Raw genomic sequence first — 18,008 nt, 5'->3', positions numbered from 1 at the left:
TCCTACTTATAGGGGGACACTCCGCTCACTGCAGCTGTTAAGAATCGTGACACTGATATTGTTAGGTTACTTTTAGAGAACAGTGCTGATGTCAACAAAGGAGTACAGGTACGTTAGAAACAAAAATGGTATTTGTTATGTCGAGTATAGTCAAAATTTTGAAAGTCAAGTTTTGTATGGTTGGTCGAATTTTTCTCGCTGTTGAGAAAAACGTTCCAAAAGTTGCGAGCTCTTTCTATTTCTTTCTTGTTGTTTCTTTGGTAACGATGTAGTGCCAGCCTAGTCATAAAATAATTTCCACGCGAGTTGCCAGGAAACTTGGGTAGAAAGTAACGCAAACCTGGAAAAAAAATTATCTGGAGACCAATGCTCTTTTGAAAGGAACGGCTAAATTTGTTTGATGGTGGTGACTAGTCGAGAATGTTCAAGTTGAATTATCAGTATTGCATCGTGTACTCCGGATAAAAAAATATGTAATCAGGGGAATAAGCGTGCACACATCCGTGGATCATGGTATTGGTTTTCAATCGATAGATCAGGTAAAGAGGTACGATGGTCTATAGCTCTCGAACGAGCACGGTTACCTATATTTTCTTTGCCTAATTTTTAGTGTATAAATTATCCTCTTTAAATTAGAGTAATTGAAAGAAAAACATCGATGGGAAAAAAAGGTACTGCGAAAAGTGTGCACCAAACCCGTTACTCGATGATGGAAATCATGACCTTGAAAGGAACAACTTAAACGACGTTTTGATTAGATATCGTTTAAAACTGCGCAGTTTTTCCATTAGTGAATATCAAACTGTCTCATGCGCTTGAGATTTTCTACCCAGTATGTTCTTTTCAAGTGTTACTTTGATAAGCCTTGCTTGAAAAGTGTTAGATGCCCATTATTCCTGGATAGAGTGTTGTTTTTTTGCTTCATTCTTAGTACCCCTTCGAACCATTAATAAGAATTCCTATGATTTGGTGAACTATTGTACTGGGTAAAACTCCTTCTGACCTTAGCTTGAAAAAGTCCTGCAGAATGTAGTTGTTCCAAACGCAGATTTATCCTTACCGTGGCCATTAAAAGAGGAGAATATGACCTTTATACATTACCGTGCTTTTTCAATTTTTTTTCTACTTATAGGAGGACACTCCGCTCACTACAGCTGTAGAGAATGGTTACACTGATATTGTTAGGTTACTTTTACAGAACGGAGCTGATGTCAATAAAGGAGTACGGGTACGTTAGAAGCAAAAATTGTACTTGTAATGTCGGGTTTAGGCAAAATTTTGAAAGGTTGGTCGAATTGTTTTTCGCTGTTGAGAAAAACGTTCCAAAAGTTGCGAGCTCTTTCTATTCTTTTCTTGCTGTTTCTTTGGTAACGATGTAGTGCCAGCCTAGTCATAAAATAATTTCCACGCGAGCTACCAGGAAACTTGGGTAGAAAGTAACGCAAACCTGGAAAAAAAATTATTTGGAAACCAATGCTCTTTTGAAAGAAACGGCTAAATTTGTTTGATGGTGGTGACTAGTCGAGAATGTTCAAGTTGAATTATCAGTATTGCATCGTGTACTCCGGATAAAAAAATATGTAATCAGGGGAATAAGCATGCACACATCCGTGGATCATGGTATTGGTTTTCAATCGATAGATCAGGTACAGAGGTACGATGGTCTATAGCTCTCGAACAAGCACGGTTACATATATTTTCTTTGGCTAAGTTTTAGTGTATAAAGTATCCTCTGTAAATTAGAGTAATTGAAAGAAAAACATCGATGGGAAAAAAAGGTACTGCGAAAAGTGTGCACCAAACCCGTTACTCGATGATGGAAATCATGACCTTGAAAGGAACAACTTAAACGACGTTTTGATTAGATATCGTTTAAAACTGCGCAGTTTTTCCATTAGTGAATATCAAACTGTCTCATGCGCTTGAGATTTTCTACCCAGTATGTTCTTTTCAAGTGTTACTTTGATAAGCCTTGCTTGAAAAGTGTTAGATGCCCATTATTCCTGGATAGAGTGTTGTTTTTTTGCTTCATTCTTAGTACCCCTTCGAACCATTAATAAGAATTCCTATGATTTGGTGAACTATTGTACTGGGTAAAACTCCTTCTGACCTTAGCTTGAAAAAGTCCTGCAGAATGTAGTTGTTCCAAACGCAGATTTATCCTTACCGTGGCCATTAAAAGAGGAGAATATGACCTTTATACATTACCGTGCTTTTTCAATTTTTTTTCTACTTATAGGAGGACACTCCGCTCACTACAGCTGTAGAGAATGGTTACACTGATATTGTTAGGTTACTTTTACAGAACGGAGCTGATGTCAATAAAGGAGTACGGGTACGTTAGAAGCAAAAATTGTACTTGTAATGTCGGGTTTAGGCGAAATTTTGAAAGGTTGGTCGAATTGTTTTTCGCTGTTGAGAAAAACGTTCCAAAAGTTGCGAGCTCTTTCTATTCTTTTCTTGCTGTTTCTTTGGTAACGATGTAGTGCCAGCCTAGTCATAAAATAATTTCCACGCGAGCTACCAGGAAACTTGGGTAGAAAGTAACGCAAACCTGGAAAAAAAATTATTTGGAAACCAATGCTCTTTTGAAAGAAACGGCTAAATTTGTTTGATGGTGGTGACTAGTCGAGAATGTTCAAGTTGAATTATCAGTATTGCATCGTGTACTCCGGATAAAAAAATATGTAATCAGGGGAATAAGCATGCACACATCCGTGGATCATGGTATTGGTTTTCAATCGATAGATCAGGTACAGAGGTACGATGGTCTATAGCTCTCGAACGAGCACGGTTACATATATTTTCTTTGGCTAAGTTTTAGTGTATAAAGTATCCTCTGTAAATTAGAGTAATTGAAAGAAAAACATCGATGGGAAAAAAAGGTACTGCGAAAAGTGTGCACCAAACCCGTTACTCGATGATGGAAATCATGACCTTGAAAGGAACAACTTAAACGACGTTTTGATTAGATACCGTTTAAAACTGCGCAGTTTTTCCATTAGTGAACATCAAACTGTCTCATGCGCTTGAGATTTTCTACCCAGTATGTTCTTTTCAAGTGTTACTTTGATAAGCCTTGCTTGAAAAGTGTTAGATGCCCATTATTCCTGGATAGAGTATTGTTTTTTTGCTTCATTCTCAGTACCCCTTCGAACCATTAATAAGAATTCCTATGATTTGGTGAACTATTGTACCAGGTAAAACTCCTTCTGACCTTAGCTTGAAAAAGTCCTGCAGAATGTAGTTGTTCCAAACGCAGATTTATCCTTACCGTGGCCATTAAAAGAGGAGAATATGACCTTTATACATTACCGTGCTTTTTCCAATTTTTTCCTACTTATAGGAGGATACTCCGCTCACTGCAGCTGTAAAGAATGGGCACACTGATATTCTTAGGTTACTTTTAGAGAACGGAGCTGATGTCAACAAAGGAGTTTGGGTACGTTCGAACCAAAAATTGTATTTGTTATGTCGGGTTTAGGGAACGTTTGAACGTCAACTTTGTATGGTTAATCGAATTGTTTTCGCTGTTGAGAAAAACGTTCCAAAAGTTGCGAGCTCTTTCTATTCCTTTCTTGTTGTTTCTTTGGTAACGATGTAGTGCCAGCCTATTGATAAAATAAGTTTCTCGCGAGGTGCTAGGATACTTTGGTAGAAAGTAACTCAAACCTGGAAAAAAAATTATTTGGAGACCAATTCTCTTTTTAAAGGAAAGGCTAAATTTGTTCGATGGTCGTGACCAGTCGAGAATGTTTAAGTTGAAATATCAGTATTGCATCGTGTACTGCGCATAAAAAAAATATGTAATCAGGGGAATAAGCGTGCACACATCCCTTGATCATGGTATTGGTTTTCAATCGATAGATCAGGTAAAGAGGTACGATGGTCTATAGCTTTCGAACGAGCACGGTTACCTATATTTTCTTTGCCTAATTTTTAGTGTATAAATTATCCTCTTTAAATTAGAGTAATTTAAAAATAATCGTCGACGGGAAAAAAAGGTACTGCTAAAAATGTGCACCAAGCCCGTTACTCGATGATGGAAATCATGACCTTGAAAGGAACGACTCAAAGGACGTTTTGATTAAATATCGTTTAAAACTGCGCAGTTTTTCCGTTAGTCAATATCAAACTGTCTCATGCGCTTGAGACTTTCTACCCATTACGTTGTTTTCAAGTGTTACTTTGATAAGCCTTGCTTGAAAAGTTTTAGATGCCCATTACTCCTGGATAGAGTATTCTTTTCTTTGCTTCATTCTTAGTACCCCTTCGAACCATTAATAAGAATTGTTATGATTTGGTGAACTATTGTACAAGGTAAAACTCCTTCTGACCTTAGCTTGAAAAAGTCCTGCAGAATGGAGTTGTTCCAAACGCAGATTTATCCTTACCGTTGCCATTAAAAGAGGAGAATATGACCTTTATACATTATCGTACTTTTTCCAATTTTTTTCCTACTTAGAGCAGGACATTCTGCTCTCTGAAGCTGTAAAGAATGTTGACACTGATCTGGTTTGGTTAGTTTTAAAAAAAGGAGCTGATGTCAACAAAGGAGTATGGATACCTTAGAAGCAAAAACTGTATTTGTTATGTCGGGTTTAGGCAAAGTTTGAACGTCATTTTTTGTATGGTTGGTCGAATTTTTTTCGCAGTTGAGAAAAACGTTCCAAAAGTTGCGAGCTCTTTCTATTCCTTTCTTGTTGTTTCTTTGGTAACGATGTAGTGCTAGCCTAGTCATAAAATAATTTCCTCGCGAGCTTCTAGGAAACTTGGGTAAAAAGTAACGGAAACCTGGAAAAAAAAATTATTTGGAGACCAATGCTCTTTTTAAAGGAAGGGCTAAATTTGTTCGATGGTGGTGACTAGTCGAGAATGTTTAAGTTAAATTATCCGTATGGCATCGTGTACTGCGCATAAAAAAATATGTAATCATGGGAATAAGCGTGCACACATCCCTGTATCATGGTATTGGTTTTCAATCGATAGATGAGGTAAAGAGGTACGATGGTCTATAGCTCTCGAACAAGCACGGTTACCTATATTTTCTGTGCCTAATTTTTAGTGTATAAATTATCCTCTGCAAATTAGAGTAATTGAAAAAAAATCATCGACGGGAAAAAAAGGTACTGCTAAAAGTGTGCACCAAGCCCGTTCCTCAATGATGGAAATCATGAACTTGAAAGGAACAACTCAAAGGACGTTTTGATCAGATATCGTTTAAAACTGCGCAGTTTTTCCATAAGTGAATACTAAACTGTCTCATTCGCTTGAGACTTTCTACCTATTATGTTCCTTTTGAAGTGTTACTTTGATAAGCCTTGCTTGAAAAGTTTTAGATGCCCATTCTACTTGGATAGAGTATTCTTTTTTTTGGTTTATTCTTAGTACTCCTTAGAACCATTAATAAGAATTGTTATGATTTGGTGAACTATTGTTCAAGGTAAAACTCCTTCTGTCCTTAGCTTGAAAAAGTCCTGCAGAATGTAGTTGTTCCAAACGCAGATTTATCCTTACCGTGGCCATTAAAAGAGGAGAATATGACCTTTATATATTACCGTGGTTTTTGGAATTTTTTTCCTACTTATAAGAGGACACTCCGCTCACTGCAGCTGTAAACAATGTTGGCACTGATATTGTTAGGTTACCTTTAAAAAAAGGAGCTGATGTCAACAAAGGAGTATGGGTACGTTAGAAGCAAAAATTGTATTTGTTATGTCGGGTTTAGGCAAAGTTTGAACGTCATTTTTTGTATGGTTGGTCGAATTTTTTTCGCTGTTGAGAAAAACGTTCCAAAAGTTGCGAGCTCTTTCTATTCCTTTTTTGTTGTTTCTTTGGGAACGATGTAGTGCCAGCCTAGTCATAAAATAATTTCAACGGGAGCTGCTAGGAAACTTGGGTAGAAAGTAACGCAAACCTGGAAAAAAAATTATTTGGAGACCAATGCTCTTTTTAAAGGAAGGGCTAAATTTGTTCGATGGTGGTGACTAGTCGAGAATGTTTAAGTTAAAGTATCAGTATTGCATGGTGTATTCCGCATAAAAAAATATGTAATGAGGGGAATGAGCGTGCATACATCGCTGGATCATGGTATTGGTTTTCAATTAATAGATCAGGTAAAGAGGTACGATGGTCTATAGGTTTTGAACGACCACGCTTACCTATATTTTCTTTACCTAAGTTTTAGTGTATAAATTATCCTCTTCAAACTAGAGTAATTGAAAAAAAATAATCGACGGGAAAAAAGGTACTGCCAAAGGTGTGCACCAAGCCCGTTACTCGATGATGGAAATCATGACCTTGAAAGGAACGACTTAAATGAAGTTTTGAGTAGATATCGTTTAAAACTGCGCAGTTTTGCCATTAGTCAATATCAAACTGTCTCATGCGCTTAAGACTTTCTACCCATTATGTTCTTTTAAAGTGTTACTTTGATAAGCCTTGCTTGAAAAGTGTTAGATGCCCATTATTCCTGAATAGAGTATTCCTTTTTTTTTGCATCATTCTTAGTACCCCTTCGAAGCATTAATAAGAATTCGTATGATTTGGTGAACTATTGTACAAGGTAAAACTCCTTCTGATCTTAGCTGGAAAAAGTCCTGCAGAATGTATTTGTTTCAAACGCAGATTTATCCTTACCGTGGCCATTAAAAGAGGAGAATATGACCTTTATACATTACCGTGCTTTTTCCAATTTTTTTCCTACTTATAGGAGGACACTCCGCTCACTGAAGCTGTAAAGAATGGTGACATCTATTCTGTAATACGTTTAATGGAGGTAGCTGATGTGAAGAAAGGAGTATGGGTACGTTAAAAGCAAAAGTTGTATTTCTTATGTCGGGTTTAGGCAAAGTTTGAAAGTCTAGTTTTGTATGGTTGGTCGAATTTTTTACAGTGTTGAGAAAAACGTTCCAAAAGTTGCAAGCCCTTTCTCTTCCTTTTTTGTTGTTTCTTTGGTAACGATGTAGTGCCAGTCTAGCCATAAAATAATTTCCTCGCGAGCTACTCGGAAACTTGGGTAGAAAGTAACGCAAACCTGGAAAAAAAATTATTTGGAGACCAATGCTCTTTTTAAAGGAAGGGCTAAATTTGTTTGATGGTGGTGACTAGTCGAGAATGTTTAAGTTGAACTATCAGTATTGCATCGTGTACTGCGCATAAAAAAATGTAATCAGGGGAATAACCCTCCGCACATCCCTGGATCATGGTATTGGTTTTCAATCGATAAATGAGGTAAAGAGGTACGATGGTCTATAGCTCTCGAACGAGCACGGGTACCTATATTTTCTTTGCCTAATTTTTAGTGTATAAATTATCCTCTTTAAATTAGAGTAATTGAATAAAAATCATCGAGGGGAAAAAAAGGTACTGCTAAAAGTGTGCATCAAGTCGTTTACTCGATGATGGAAATCATGACCTTGAAAGGAACGACTCAAAGGACGTTTTGATCAGATATCGTTTAAAACTACGCTGATTTTTCATTAGTCAATATCAAACTGTCTCATGCCGTTGAGCCTTTGTGTCCATTAAGTTCATTTCAAGTGTTACTTTTTTAAGCCTTGCTTGAAAAGTTGATGCCCATTATTCCTGGATAGAGTATTCTTTTTTTGCTTCATTCTGAGTACCCCTTCGAACCATTAATAAGAATTCCTATGATTTGGTGAACTATTGTACAAGGTTAAACTCCTTCTGATCTTAGCTTGAAAAAGTCCTGCAGAATGCAGCTGTTCCAAACACAGATTTATCCTTACCGTGGCCATTAAAAGAGGAGAATATGACTTTTATACATTACCTTGCTTTTTGCAATTTTTTTCCTCCTTTTAGGACACTCCGCTCAGTGCAGCTGTAAGGAATGGTAACATTGATATTGTTAGGTTACTTTTAGAGAAGGGAGCTGATGTCAACAAAGGAGTATGGGTACGTTAGAAGCAAAAATTGTATTTGTTATGTCGGGTTTAGGCAAAGTTTGAACGTCATTTTTTGTATGGTTGGTCGAATTTTTTTCGCTGTTGAGAAAAACGTTCCAAAAGTTGCGAGCTCTTTCTATTCCTTTTTTGTTGTTTCTTTGGGAACGATGTGGTGCTAGCCTAGTCATAAAATAATTTCAACGGGAACTGCTAGGAAACTTGGGTAGAAAGTAACGCAAACCTGGAAAAAAAATTATTTGGAGACCAATGCTCTTTTTAAAGGAAGGGCTAAATTTGTTCGATGGTGGTGACTAGTCGAGAATGTTTAAGTTAAAGTATCAGTATTGCATGGTGTATTCCGCATAAAAAAATATGTAATGAGGGGAATGAGCGTGCATACATCCCTGGATCATGGTATTGGTTTTCAATTAATAGATCAGGTAAAGAGGTACGATGGTCTATAGGTTTTGAACGACCACGCTTACCTATATTTTCTTTACCTAAGTTTTAGTGTATAAATTATCCTCTTCAAACTAGAGTAATTGAAAAAAAATAATCGACGGGAAAAAAGGTACTGCCAAAGGTGTGCACCAAGCCCGTTACTCGATGATGGAAATCATGACCTTGAAGGAACGACTTAAATGAAGTTTTGAGTAGATATCGTTTAAAACTGCACAGTTTTGCCATTAGTCAATATCAAACTGTCTCATGCGCTTAAGACTTTCTACCCATTATGTTCTTTTAAAGTGTTACTTTGATAAGCCCTGCTTGAAAAGTGTTAGATGCCCATTATTCCTGAATAGAGTATTCTTTTTTTTTGCATCATTCTTAGTACCCCTTCGAAGCATTAATAAGAATTCGTATGATTTGGTGAACTATTGTACAAGGTAAAACTCCTTCTGATCTTAGCTGGAAAAAGTCCTGCAGAATGTATTTGTTTCAAACGCAGATTTATCCTTACCGTGGCCATTAAAAGAGGAGAATATGACCTTTATACATTACCGTGCTTTTTCCAATTTTTTTCCTACTTATAGGAGGACACTCCGCTCACTGAAGCTGTAAAGAATGGTGACATCTATTCTGTAATACGTTTAATGGAGGTAGCTGATGTGAAGAAAGGAGTATGGGTACGTTAAAAGCAAAAGTTGTATTTCTTATGTCGGGTTTAGGCAAAGTTTGAAAGTCTAGTTTTGTATGGTTGGTCGAATTTTTTACAGTGTTGAGAAAAACGTTCCAAAAGTTGCAAGCCCTTTCTCATTCTTTTTTGTTGTTTCTTTGGTAACGATGTAGTGCCAGTCTAGCCATAAAATAATTTCCTCGCGAGCTACTCGGAAACTTGGGTAGAAAGTAACGCAAACCTGGAAAAAAAATTATTTGGAGACCAATGCTCTTTTTAAAGGAAGGGCTAAATTTGTTTGATGGTGGTGACTAGTCGAGAATGTTTAAGTTGAACTATTAGTATTGCATCGTGTACTGCGCATAAAAAAATGTAATCAGGGGAATAAGCCTCCGCACATCCCTGGATCATGGTATTGGTTTTCAATCGATAGATCAGGTAAAGAGGTACGATGGTCTATAGCTCTCGAACGAGCACGGTTACCTATATTTTCTTTGCCTAATTTTTAGTGTATGAATTATCCTCTTTAAATTAGAGTAATTGAATAAAAATCATCGAGGGGAAAAAAAGGTACTGCTAAAAGTGTGCATCAAGTCGGTTACTCGATGATGGAAATCATGACCTTGAAAGGAACGACTCAAAGGACGTTTTGATCAGATATCGTTTAAAACTGCGCTGATTTTCCATTAGTCAATATCAAACTGTCTCATGCCGTTGAGCCTTTGTGTCCATTAAGTTCTTTTCAAGTGTTACTTTTTTAAGCCTTGCTTGAAAAGTTGATGCCCATTATTCCTGGATAGAGTATTCTTTTTTTGCTTCATTCTGAGTACCCCTTCGAACCATTAATAAGAATTCCTATGATTTGGTGAACTATTGTACAAGGTTAAACTCCTTCTGATCTTAGCTTGAAAAAGTCCTGCAGAATGCAGCTGTTCCAAACACAGATTTATCCTTACCGTGGCCATTAAAAGAGGAGAATATGACTTTTATACATTACCTTGCTTTTTGCACTTTTTTTCCTCCTTTTAGGACACTCCGCTCAGTGCAGCTGTAAGGAATGGTAACATTGATATTGTTAGGTTACTTTTAGAGAACGGAGCTGATGTCAACAAAGGAGTATGGGTACGTTAGAAGCAAAAATTGTATTTGTTATGTCGAGTTTAGGCAAAGTTTGAACGTCATTTTTTGTATGGTTGGTCGAATTTTTTTCGCTGTTGAGAAAAACGTTCCAAAAGTTGCGAGCTCTTTCTATTCCTTTTTTGTTGTTTCTTTGGGAACGATGTAGTGCCAGCCTAGTCATAAAATAATTTCAACGGGAGCTGCTAGGAAACTTGGGTAGAAAGTAACGCAAACCTGGAAAAAAAATTATTTGGAGACCAATGCTCTTTTTAAAGGAAGGGCTAAATTTGTTCGATGGTGGTGACTAGTCGAGAATGTTTAAGTTAAAGTATCAGTATTGCATGGTGTATTCCGCATAAAAAAATATGTAATGAGGGGAATGAGCGTGCATACATCGCTGGATCATGGTATTGGTTTTCAATTAATAGATCAGGTAAAGACGTACGATGGTCTATAGGTTTTGAACGACCACGCTTACCTATATTTTCTTTACCTAAGTTTTAGTGTATAAATTATCCTCTTCAAACTAGAGTAATTGAAAAAAAATAATCGACGGGAAAAAAGGTACTGCCAAAGGTGTGCACCAAGCCCGTTACTCGATGATGGAAATCATGACCTTGAAAGGAACGACTTAAATGAAGTTTTGAGTAGATATCGTTTAAAACTGCGCAGTTTTGCCATTAGTCAATATCAAACTGTCTCATGCGCTTAAGACTTTCTACCCATTATGTTCTTTTAAAGTGTTACTTTGATAAGCCTTGCTTGAAAAGTGTTAGATGCCCATTATTCCTGAATAGAGTATTCTTTTTTTTTTGCATCATTCTTAGTACCCCTTCGAAGCATTAATAAGAATTCGTATGATTTGGTGAACTATTGTACAAGGTAAAACTCCTTCTGATCTTAGCTGGAAAAAGTCCTGCAGAATGTATTTGTTTCAAACGCAGATTTATCCTTACCGTGGCCATTAAAAGAGGAGAATATGACCTTTATACATTATCGTGCTTTTTCCAATTTTTTTCCTACTTATAGGAGGACACTCCGCTCACTGAAGCTGTAAAGAATTGTGACATCTATTCTGTAATACGTTTAATGAAAGTAGCTGATGTGAAGAAAGGAGTATGGGTACGTTAAAAGCAAAAGTTGTATTTCTTATGTCGGGTTTAGGCAAAGTTTGAAAGTCTAGTTTTGTATGGTTGGTCGAATTTTTTACAGTGTTGAGAAAAACGTTCCAAAAGTTGCAAGCCCTTTCTCTTCCTTTTTTGTTGTTTCTTTGGTAACGATGTAGTGCCAGTCTAGCCATAAAATAATTTCCTCGCGAGCTACTCGGAAACTTGGGTAGAAAGTAACGCAAACCTGGAAAAAAAATTATTTGGAGACCAATGCTCTTTTTAAAGGAAGGGCTAAATTTGTTTGATGGTGGTGACTAGTCGAGAATGTTTAAGTTGAACTATCAGTATTGCATCGTGTACTGCGCATAAAAAAATGTAATCAGGGGAATAAGCCTCCGCACATCCCTGGATCATGGTATTGGTTTTCAATCGATAGATCAGGTAAAGAGGTACGATGGTCTATAGCTCTCGAACGAGCACGGTTACCTATATTTTCTTTGCCTAATTTTTAGTGTATAAATTATCCTCTTTAAATTAGAGTAATTGAATAAAAATCATCGAGGGGAAAAAAAGGTACTGCTAAAAGTGTGCATCAAGTCGGTTACTCGATGATGGAAATCATGACCTTGAAAGGAACGACTCAAAGGACGTTTTGATCAGATATCGTTTAAAACTGCGCTGATTTTCCATTAGTCAATATCAAACTGTCTCATGCCGTTGAGCCTTTGTGTCCATTAAGTTCTTTTCAAGTGTTACTTTTTTAAGCCTTGCTTGAAAAGTTGATGCCCATTATTCCTGGATAGAGTATTCTTTTTTTGCTTCATTCTGAGTACCCCTTCGAACCATTAATAAGAATTCCTATGATTTGGTGAACTATTGTACAAGGTTAAACTCCTTCTGATCTTAGCTTGAAAAAGTCCTGCAGAATGCAGCTGTTCCAAACACAGATTTATCCTTACCGTGGCCATTAAAAGAGGAGAATATGACTTTTATACATTACCTTGCTTTTTGCACTTTTTTTCCTCCTTTTAGGACACTCCGCTCAGTGCAGCTGTAAGGAATGGTAACATTGATATTGTTAGGTTACTTTTAGAGAAGGGAGCTGATGTCAACAAAGGAGTATGGGTACGTTAGAAGCAAAAATTGTATTTGTTATGTCGGGTTTAGGCAAAGTTTGAACGTCATTTTTTGTATGGTTGGTCGAATTTTTTTCGCTGTTGAGAAAAACGTTCCAAAAGTTGCGAGCTCTTTCTATTCCTTTTTTGTTGTTTCTTTGGGAACGATGTGGTGCCAGCCTAGTCATAAAATAATTTCAACGGGAGCTGCTAGGAAACTTGGGTAGAAAGTAACGCAAACCTGGAAAAAAAATTATTTGGAGACCAATGCTCTTTTTAAAGGAAGGGCTAAATTTGTTCGATGGTAGTGACTAGTCGAGAATGTTTAAGTTAAAGTATCAGTATTGCATGGTGTATTCCGCATAAAAAAATATGTAATGAGGGGAATGAGCGTGCATACATCCCTGGATCATGGTATTGGTTTTCAATTAATAGATCAGGTAAAGAGGTACGATGGTCTATAGGTTTTGAACGACCACGCTTACCTATATTTTCTTTACCTAAGTTTTAGTGTATAAATTATCCTCTTCAAACTAGAGTAATTGAAAAAAAATAATCGACGGGAAAAAGGTACTGCCAAAGGTGTGCACCAAGCCCGTTACTCGATGATGGAAATCATGACCTTGAAAGGAACGACTTAAATGAAGTTTTGAGTAGATATCGTTTAAAACTGCGCAGTTTTGCCATTAGTCAATATCAAACTGTCTCATGCGCTTAAGACTTTCTACCCATTATGTTCTTTTAAAGTGTTACTTTGATAAGCCTTGCTTGAAAAGTGTTAGATGCCCATTATTCCTGAATAGAGTATTCTTTTTTTTTTTGCATCATTCTTAGTACCCCTTCGAAGCATTAATAAGAATTCGTATGATTTGGTGAACTATTGTACAAGGTAAAACTCCTTCTGATCTTAGCTGGAAAAAGTCCTGCAGAATGTATTTGTTTCAAACGCAGATTTATCCTTACCGTGGCCATTAAAAGAGGAGAATATGACCTTTATACATTACCGTGCTTTTTCCAATTTTTTTCCTACTTATAGGAGGACACTCCGCTCACTGAAGCTGTAAAGAATTGTGACATCTATTCTGTAATACGTTTAATGAAGGTAGCTGATGTGAAGAAAGGAGTATGGGTACGTTAAAAGCAAAAGTTGTATTTCTTATGTCGGGTTTAGGCAAAGTTTGAAAGTCTAGTTTTGTATGGTTGGTCGAATTTTTTACAGTGTTGAGAAAAACGTTCCAAAAGTTGCAAGCCCTTTCTCATTCTTTTTTGTTGTTTCTTTGGTAACGATGTAGTGCCAGTCTAGCCATAAAATAATTTCCTCGCGAGCTACTCGGAAACTTGGGTAGAAAGTAACGCAAACCTGGAAAAAAAATTATTTGGAGACCAATGCTCTTTTTAAAGGAAGGGCTAAATTTGTTTGATGGTGGTGACTAGTCGAGAATGTTTAAGTTGAACTATCAGTATTGCATCGTGTACTGCGCATAAACAAATGTAATCAGGGGAATAAGCCTCCGCACATCCCTGGATCATGGTATTGGTTTTCAATCGATAGATGAGGTAAAGAGGTACGATGGTCTATAGCTCTCGAACGAGCACGGTTACCTATATTTTCTTTGCCTAATTTTTAGTGTATAAATTATCCTCTTTAAATTAGAGTAATTGAATAAAAATCATCGAGGGGAAAAAAAGGTACTGCTAAAAGTGTGCATCAAGTCGGTTACTCGATGATGGAAATCATGACCTTGAAAGGAACGACTCAAAGGACGTTTTGATCAGATATCGTTTAAAACTGCGCTGATTTTCCATTAGTCAATATCAAACTGTCTCATGCCGTTGAGCCTTTGTGTCCATTAAGTTCTTTTCAAGAGTTACTTTTTTAAGCCTTGCTTGAAAAGTTGATGCCCATTATTCCTGGATAGAGTATTCTTTTTTTGCTTCATTCTGAGTACCCCTTCGAACCATTAATAAGAATTCCTATGATTTGGTGAACTATTGTACAAGGTTAAACTCCTTCTGATCTTAGCTTGAAAAAGTCCTGCAGAATGCAGCTGTTCCAAACACAGATTTATCCTTACCGTGGCCATTAAAAGAGGAGAATATGACTTTTATACATTACCTTGCTTTTTGCAATTTTTTTCCTCCTTTTAGGACACTCCGCTCAGTGCAGCTGTAAGGAATGGTAACATTGATATTGTTAGGTTACTTTTAGAGAACGGAGCTGATGTCAACAAAGGAGTATGGGTACGTTAGAAGCAAAAATTGTATTTGTTATGTCGGGTTTAGGCAAAGTTTGAACGTCAGTTTTTGTATGGTTGGTCGAATTTTTTTCGCTGTTGAGAAAAACGTTCCAAAAGTTGCGAGCTCTTTCTATTCCTTTCTTGTTGTTTCTTTGGTAACGATGTATTGTTAGCCTAATCATAAAATAATTTTCTCGCGAGCTACTAGGAAACTTGGGTAGAGAGTAACGGAAACCTGGAAAAAAATTATTTGGAGACCAATGCTCTTTTCAAAGGAAGGGCTAAATTTGTTTGATGGTGGTGACTAGTCAAGAATGTTTAAGTTGAATTATCAGTATTGCATCGTGTACTGCGCATAAAAAAAATGTAATCAGGGGAAAAAGCGTGCACACATCCTTGGATCAGAGTATTGGTTTTTAATCGATAGATCAGGTAAAGAGGTACGATGGTCTATAGCTTTCGAACGAGCACGGTTACCTATATTTTCTTTGCCTAATTTTTAGTGTATAAATTATCCTCTGTAAATTAGAGTAATTGAAAAAAATCATCGATGGGAAAAAAAGGTACTGCTAAAAGTGTGCACCAAGCCAGTTATTCGATGATGGACATCATGACCTTGAAAGGAACGACTCAAAGGACGTTTTGATTAGATATCGTTTAAAACTGCGCAGTTTTGCCATTAGTCAATATCAAACTGTCTCATGCGCTTGAGACTTTCTACCCATTAAGTTCTTTTCAAGTGTTACTTTGATAAGCCTCGCTTGAAAAGTTGATGCCCATTATTGCTGGATAGAGTATTCTTTTTTTGCCTCATTCTGAGTACCACTTCGAACCATTAATAAGAATTCCTATGATTTGGTGAGCTATTTTACAAGGTAAAACTCCTTCTGACGTTCGCTTGAAAAAGTCCTGCAGAATGTAGTTGTTCCAAACGCAGATTTATCCTTACCGTGGCCATTAAAAGAGGAGAATATGACCTTTTTACATTACCGTGGTTTTTCCAATTTTTTTCTTCCTTATAGGACACTCCGCTCAGTGCAGCTGTAATGAATGGTAACACTGATATTGTTAGGTTACTTTTAGAGAACGGAGCTGATGTCAACAAAGGAGTACGGGTACGTTAGAAGCAAAAATTGTATTTGTTATGTCGGATTTAGGCAAAGTTTGGAAGTCTAGTTTTGTATGGTTGGTGGAATTTTTTTCACTGTTGAGAAAAACGTTCCAAAATTTGCGAGCTCTTTCCATTCCTTTCTTGTTGTTTCTTTGGTAACGATGTAGTGCCAGCTTAGTTATAAAATAATTTTCTCGCGAGCTACTGGGAAACTTGGGTAGAAAGTAACGCAAACCTGGAAAAAAGATTATTTGGAGACCAATGCTCTTTTTAAAGGAAGGGCTAAATTTGTTTAATGGTGGTGACTAGTCGAGAATGTTTAAGTTGAATTATCAGTATTGCATTGTGTAGTGCGCATAAAAAAATATGTAACCAGCGGAATAAGCTTGCACACATCCCTGCATCATGGTATTGGTTTTCAATCGATAGATCAGGTAAAGAGGTACGATGGTCTATAGCTCTCGAACGAGCACGGTTACCTATATTTTCTTTTCATACTTTTTAGTGTATAAATTATCCTCTTTAAATTAAAGTAACTGATAAAAATCATGGATAGGAGGAAAGGTACTCCGATAAGTTTGCACCAAGCCGGTTTCTTGATAATGGAAATCATAATCTTGAAAGGAACGACTCAAAGGACGTTTTGATTAGATATCGTTTAAAACTGGGCAGTTTTTCCATTAGTGAATATCAAACTGTGTCATGCGCTTGAGACTTTCTAACCATTATGTTCTTTTGAAGTGCTACTTTGATAAGCCTTGTTTGAAAAGCTTTAGATGCCTATTTTTCCTGGATAGAGTATTCTTTTTTTTGCTTCATTCTTAGTACCCCTTCGAAGAATTAATAAGAATTCTTATGATTTGGTGAACTATTGTACAAGGTAAAACTCCTTCTGACCTTAGCTTGAAAAAGTCCTTCAGAATGTAGTTGTTCCAAACGCAGATTTATCCTTACCGTGGCCATTAAAAGAGGAGAATATGACCTTTATACATTACCGGGCATTTTCCATTTTTTTTCCTTCTTATAGGACAGTCCCCTCACTGCAGCTGTAAAGAATGGTCACACTGATATTGTTAGGTTACTTTTAGAGAACGGAGCTGATGTCAACAGAGGAGTATGGGTACGGTAGAAGCAAAAATTGTATTTGTTATGTCGGGTTTAGGAAAAGTTTGAAAGTCATTGTTTGTATGGGTGGTCGAATCTTTTTCGCTGTTAAGAAAAACGTTCCAAAAGTTGCGAGCTCTTTCTATCCCTTTCTTGTTGTTTCTTTGGTAACGATGTAGTGGCAGCCTAGTCATAAAATAATTTCCTCGCGAGCTGCTAGGAAACTTGGGTAGAAAGTAACGCAAACCTGGAAAAAAAATTATTTGGAGACCAATGCTCTTTTTAAAGGAAGGGCTAAATTTGTTTGATGGTGGTGACTAGTCGAGAATGTTTAAGTTGAATTATCAGTATTGCATGGTGCACTCCGCATAAAGAAATATGTAATCAGGGGAATGAGCGTGTATACATCCCTGGATCATGGTATTGGTTTTCAATCGATTGATCAGTTAAAGAGCTACGCTGGTCCATAGGTCTCGAACGAGCACGGTTACCTATATTTTCTTTGCCTAATTTTTAGTGTATAAATTATCCTCTTTAAACTAGAGTAATTGAAAAAAAATCATCGACGGGAAAAAAAGGTACTGCTAAAAGTGTGCGCCAAGCCCGGTACTCGATGATGGAAATCATGACCTTGAAAGGAACAACTTAAACGACGTTTTGACTAGATATCGTTTAAAAGTGCGCAGTTTTTCCATTAGTCAATATCAAACTGTCTCATGCGCTTGAGACTTTCGACCCATTATGTTCTTTTGAAGTGTTACTGTGATAAGCCTTGCTTGAAAAGTTTTAAATGCCCATTATTCCTGGATAGAGTATTCTTTTTTTTTGCTTCATTCTTAGTACCCCTTCGAACCATTAATAAGAATTCCTATGATTTGGTGAACTATTGTACAAGGTTAAACTCCTTCTGATCTTAGCTTGAAAAAGTCCTGCAGAATGCAGCTGTTCCAAACACAGATTTATCCTTACCGTGGCCATTAAAAGAGGAGAATATGACTTTTATACATTACCTTGCTTTTTGCACTTTTTTTCCTCCTTTTAGGACACTCCGCTCAGTGCAGCTGTAAGGAATGGTAACATTGATATTGTTAGGTTACTTTTAGAGAACGGAGCTGATGTTAACAAAACAGTAAGGGTACGTTAGAAGCAAAAATTGTATTTGTTATGTCAGGTTTTGGCAAAGTTTGAA

General features: G+C 36.8%; 1 protein-coding gene and 1 long non-coding RNA gene across 2 annotated transcripts in view; both read left to right on the top strand.

Annotated features, from left to right (window-relative positions):
* Positions 1–8,179, top strand: part of LOC148724886 (uncharacterized) — a 49,718-nt gene extending 41,539 nt beyond the window's left edge. The window contains exons 25-28 of the mRNA XM_088731400.1: positions 13–108; positions 3,347–3,442; positions 6,713–6,805; positions 7,825–8,179. Coding sequence (XP_088587526.1) covers positions 13–108; positions 3,347–3,442; positions 6,713–6,805; positions 7,825–7,926 — 387 coding nt within the window. The 3' untranslated portion in view covers positions 7,927–8,179. The remainder of the gene's footprint in view (positions 1–12; positions 109–3,346; positions 3,443–6,712; positions 6,806–7,824) is intronic.
* Positions 8,180–15,378: 7,199 nt separating this feature from the next.
* Positions 15,379–18,008, top strand: LOC148724885 (uncharacterized). Its single transcript, XR_015991028.1, has 3 exons — positions 15,379–15,719; positions 16,743–16,835; positions 17,862–18,008. It is a non-coding gene; the product is annotated as an uncharacterized LOC148724885 (long non-coding RNA).

This window comes from Stylophora pistillata, chromosome 8 (assembly GCF_964205215.1).
Source record: "Stylophora pistillata chromosome 8, jaStyPist1.2, whole genome shotgun sequence".
NCBI lineage: Eukaryota > Metazoa > Cnidaria > Anthozoa > Scleractinia > Pocilloporidae > Stylophora > Stylophora pistillata.
Note: the sequence above shows the minus strand (reverse complement) of the source record. Positions and strands in the feature narration are given on the sequence as shown.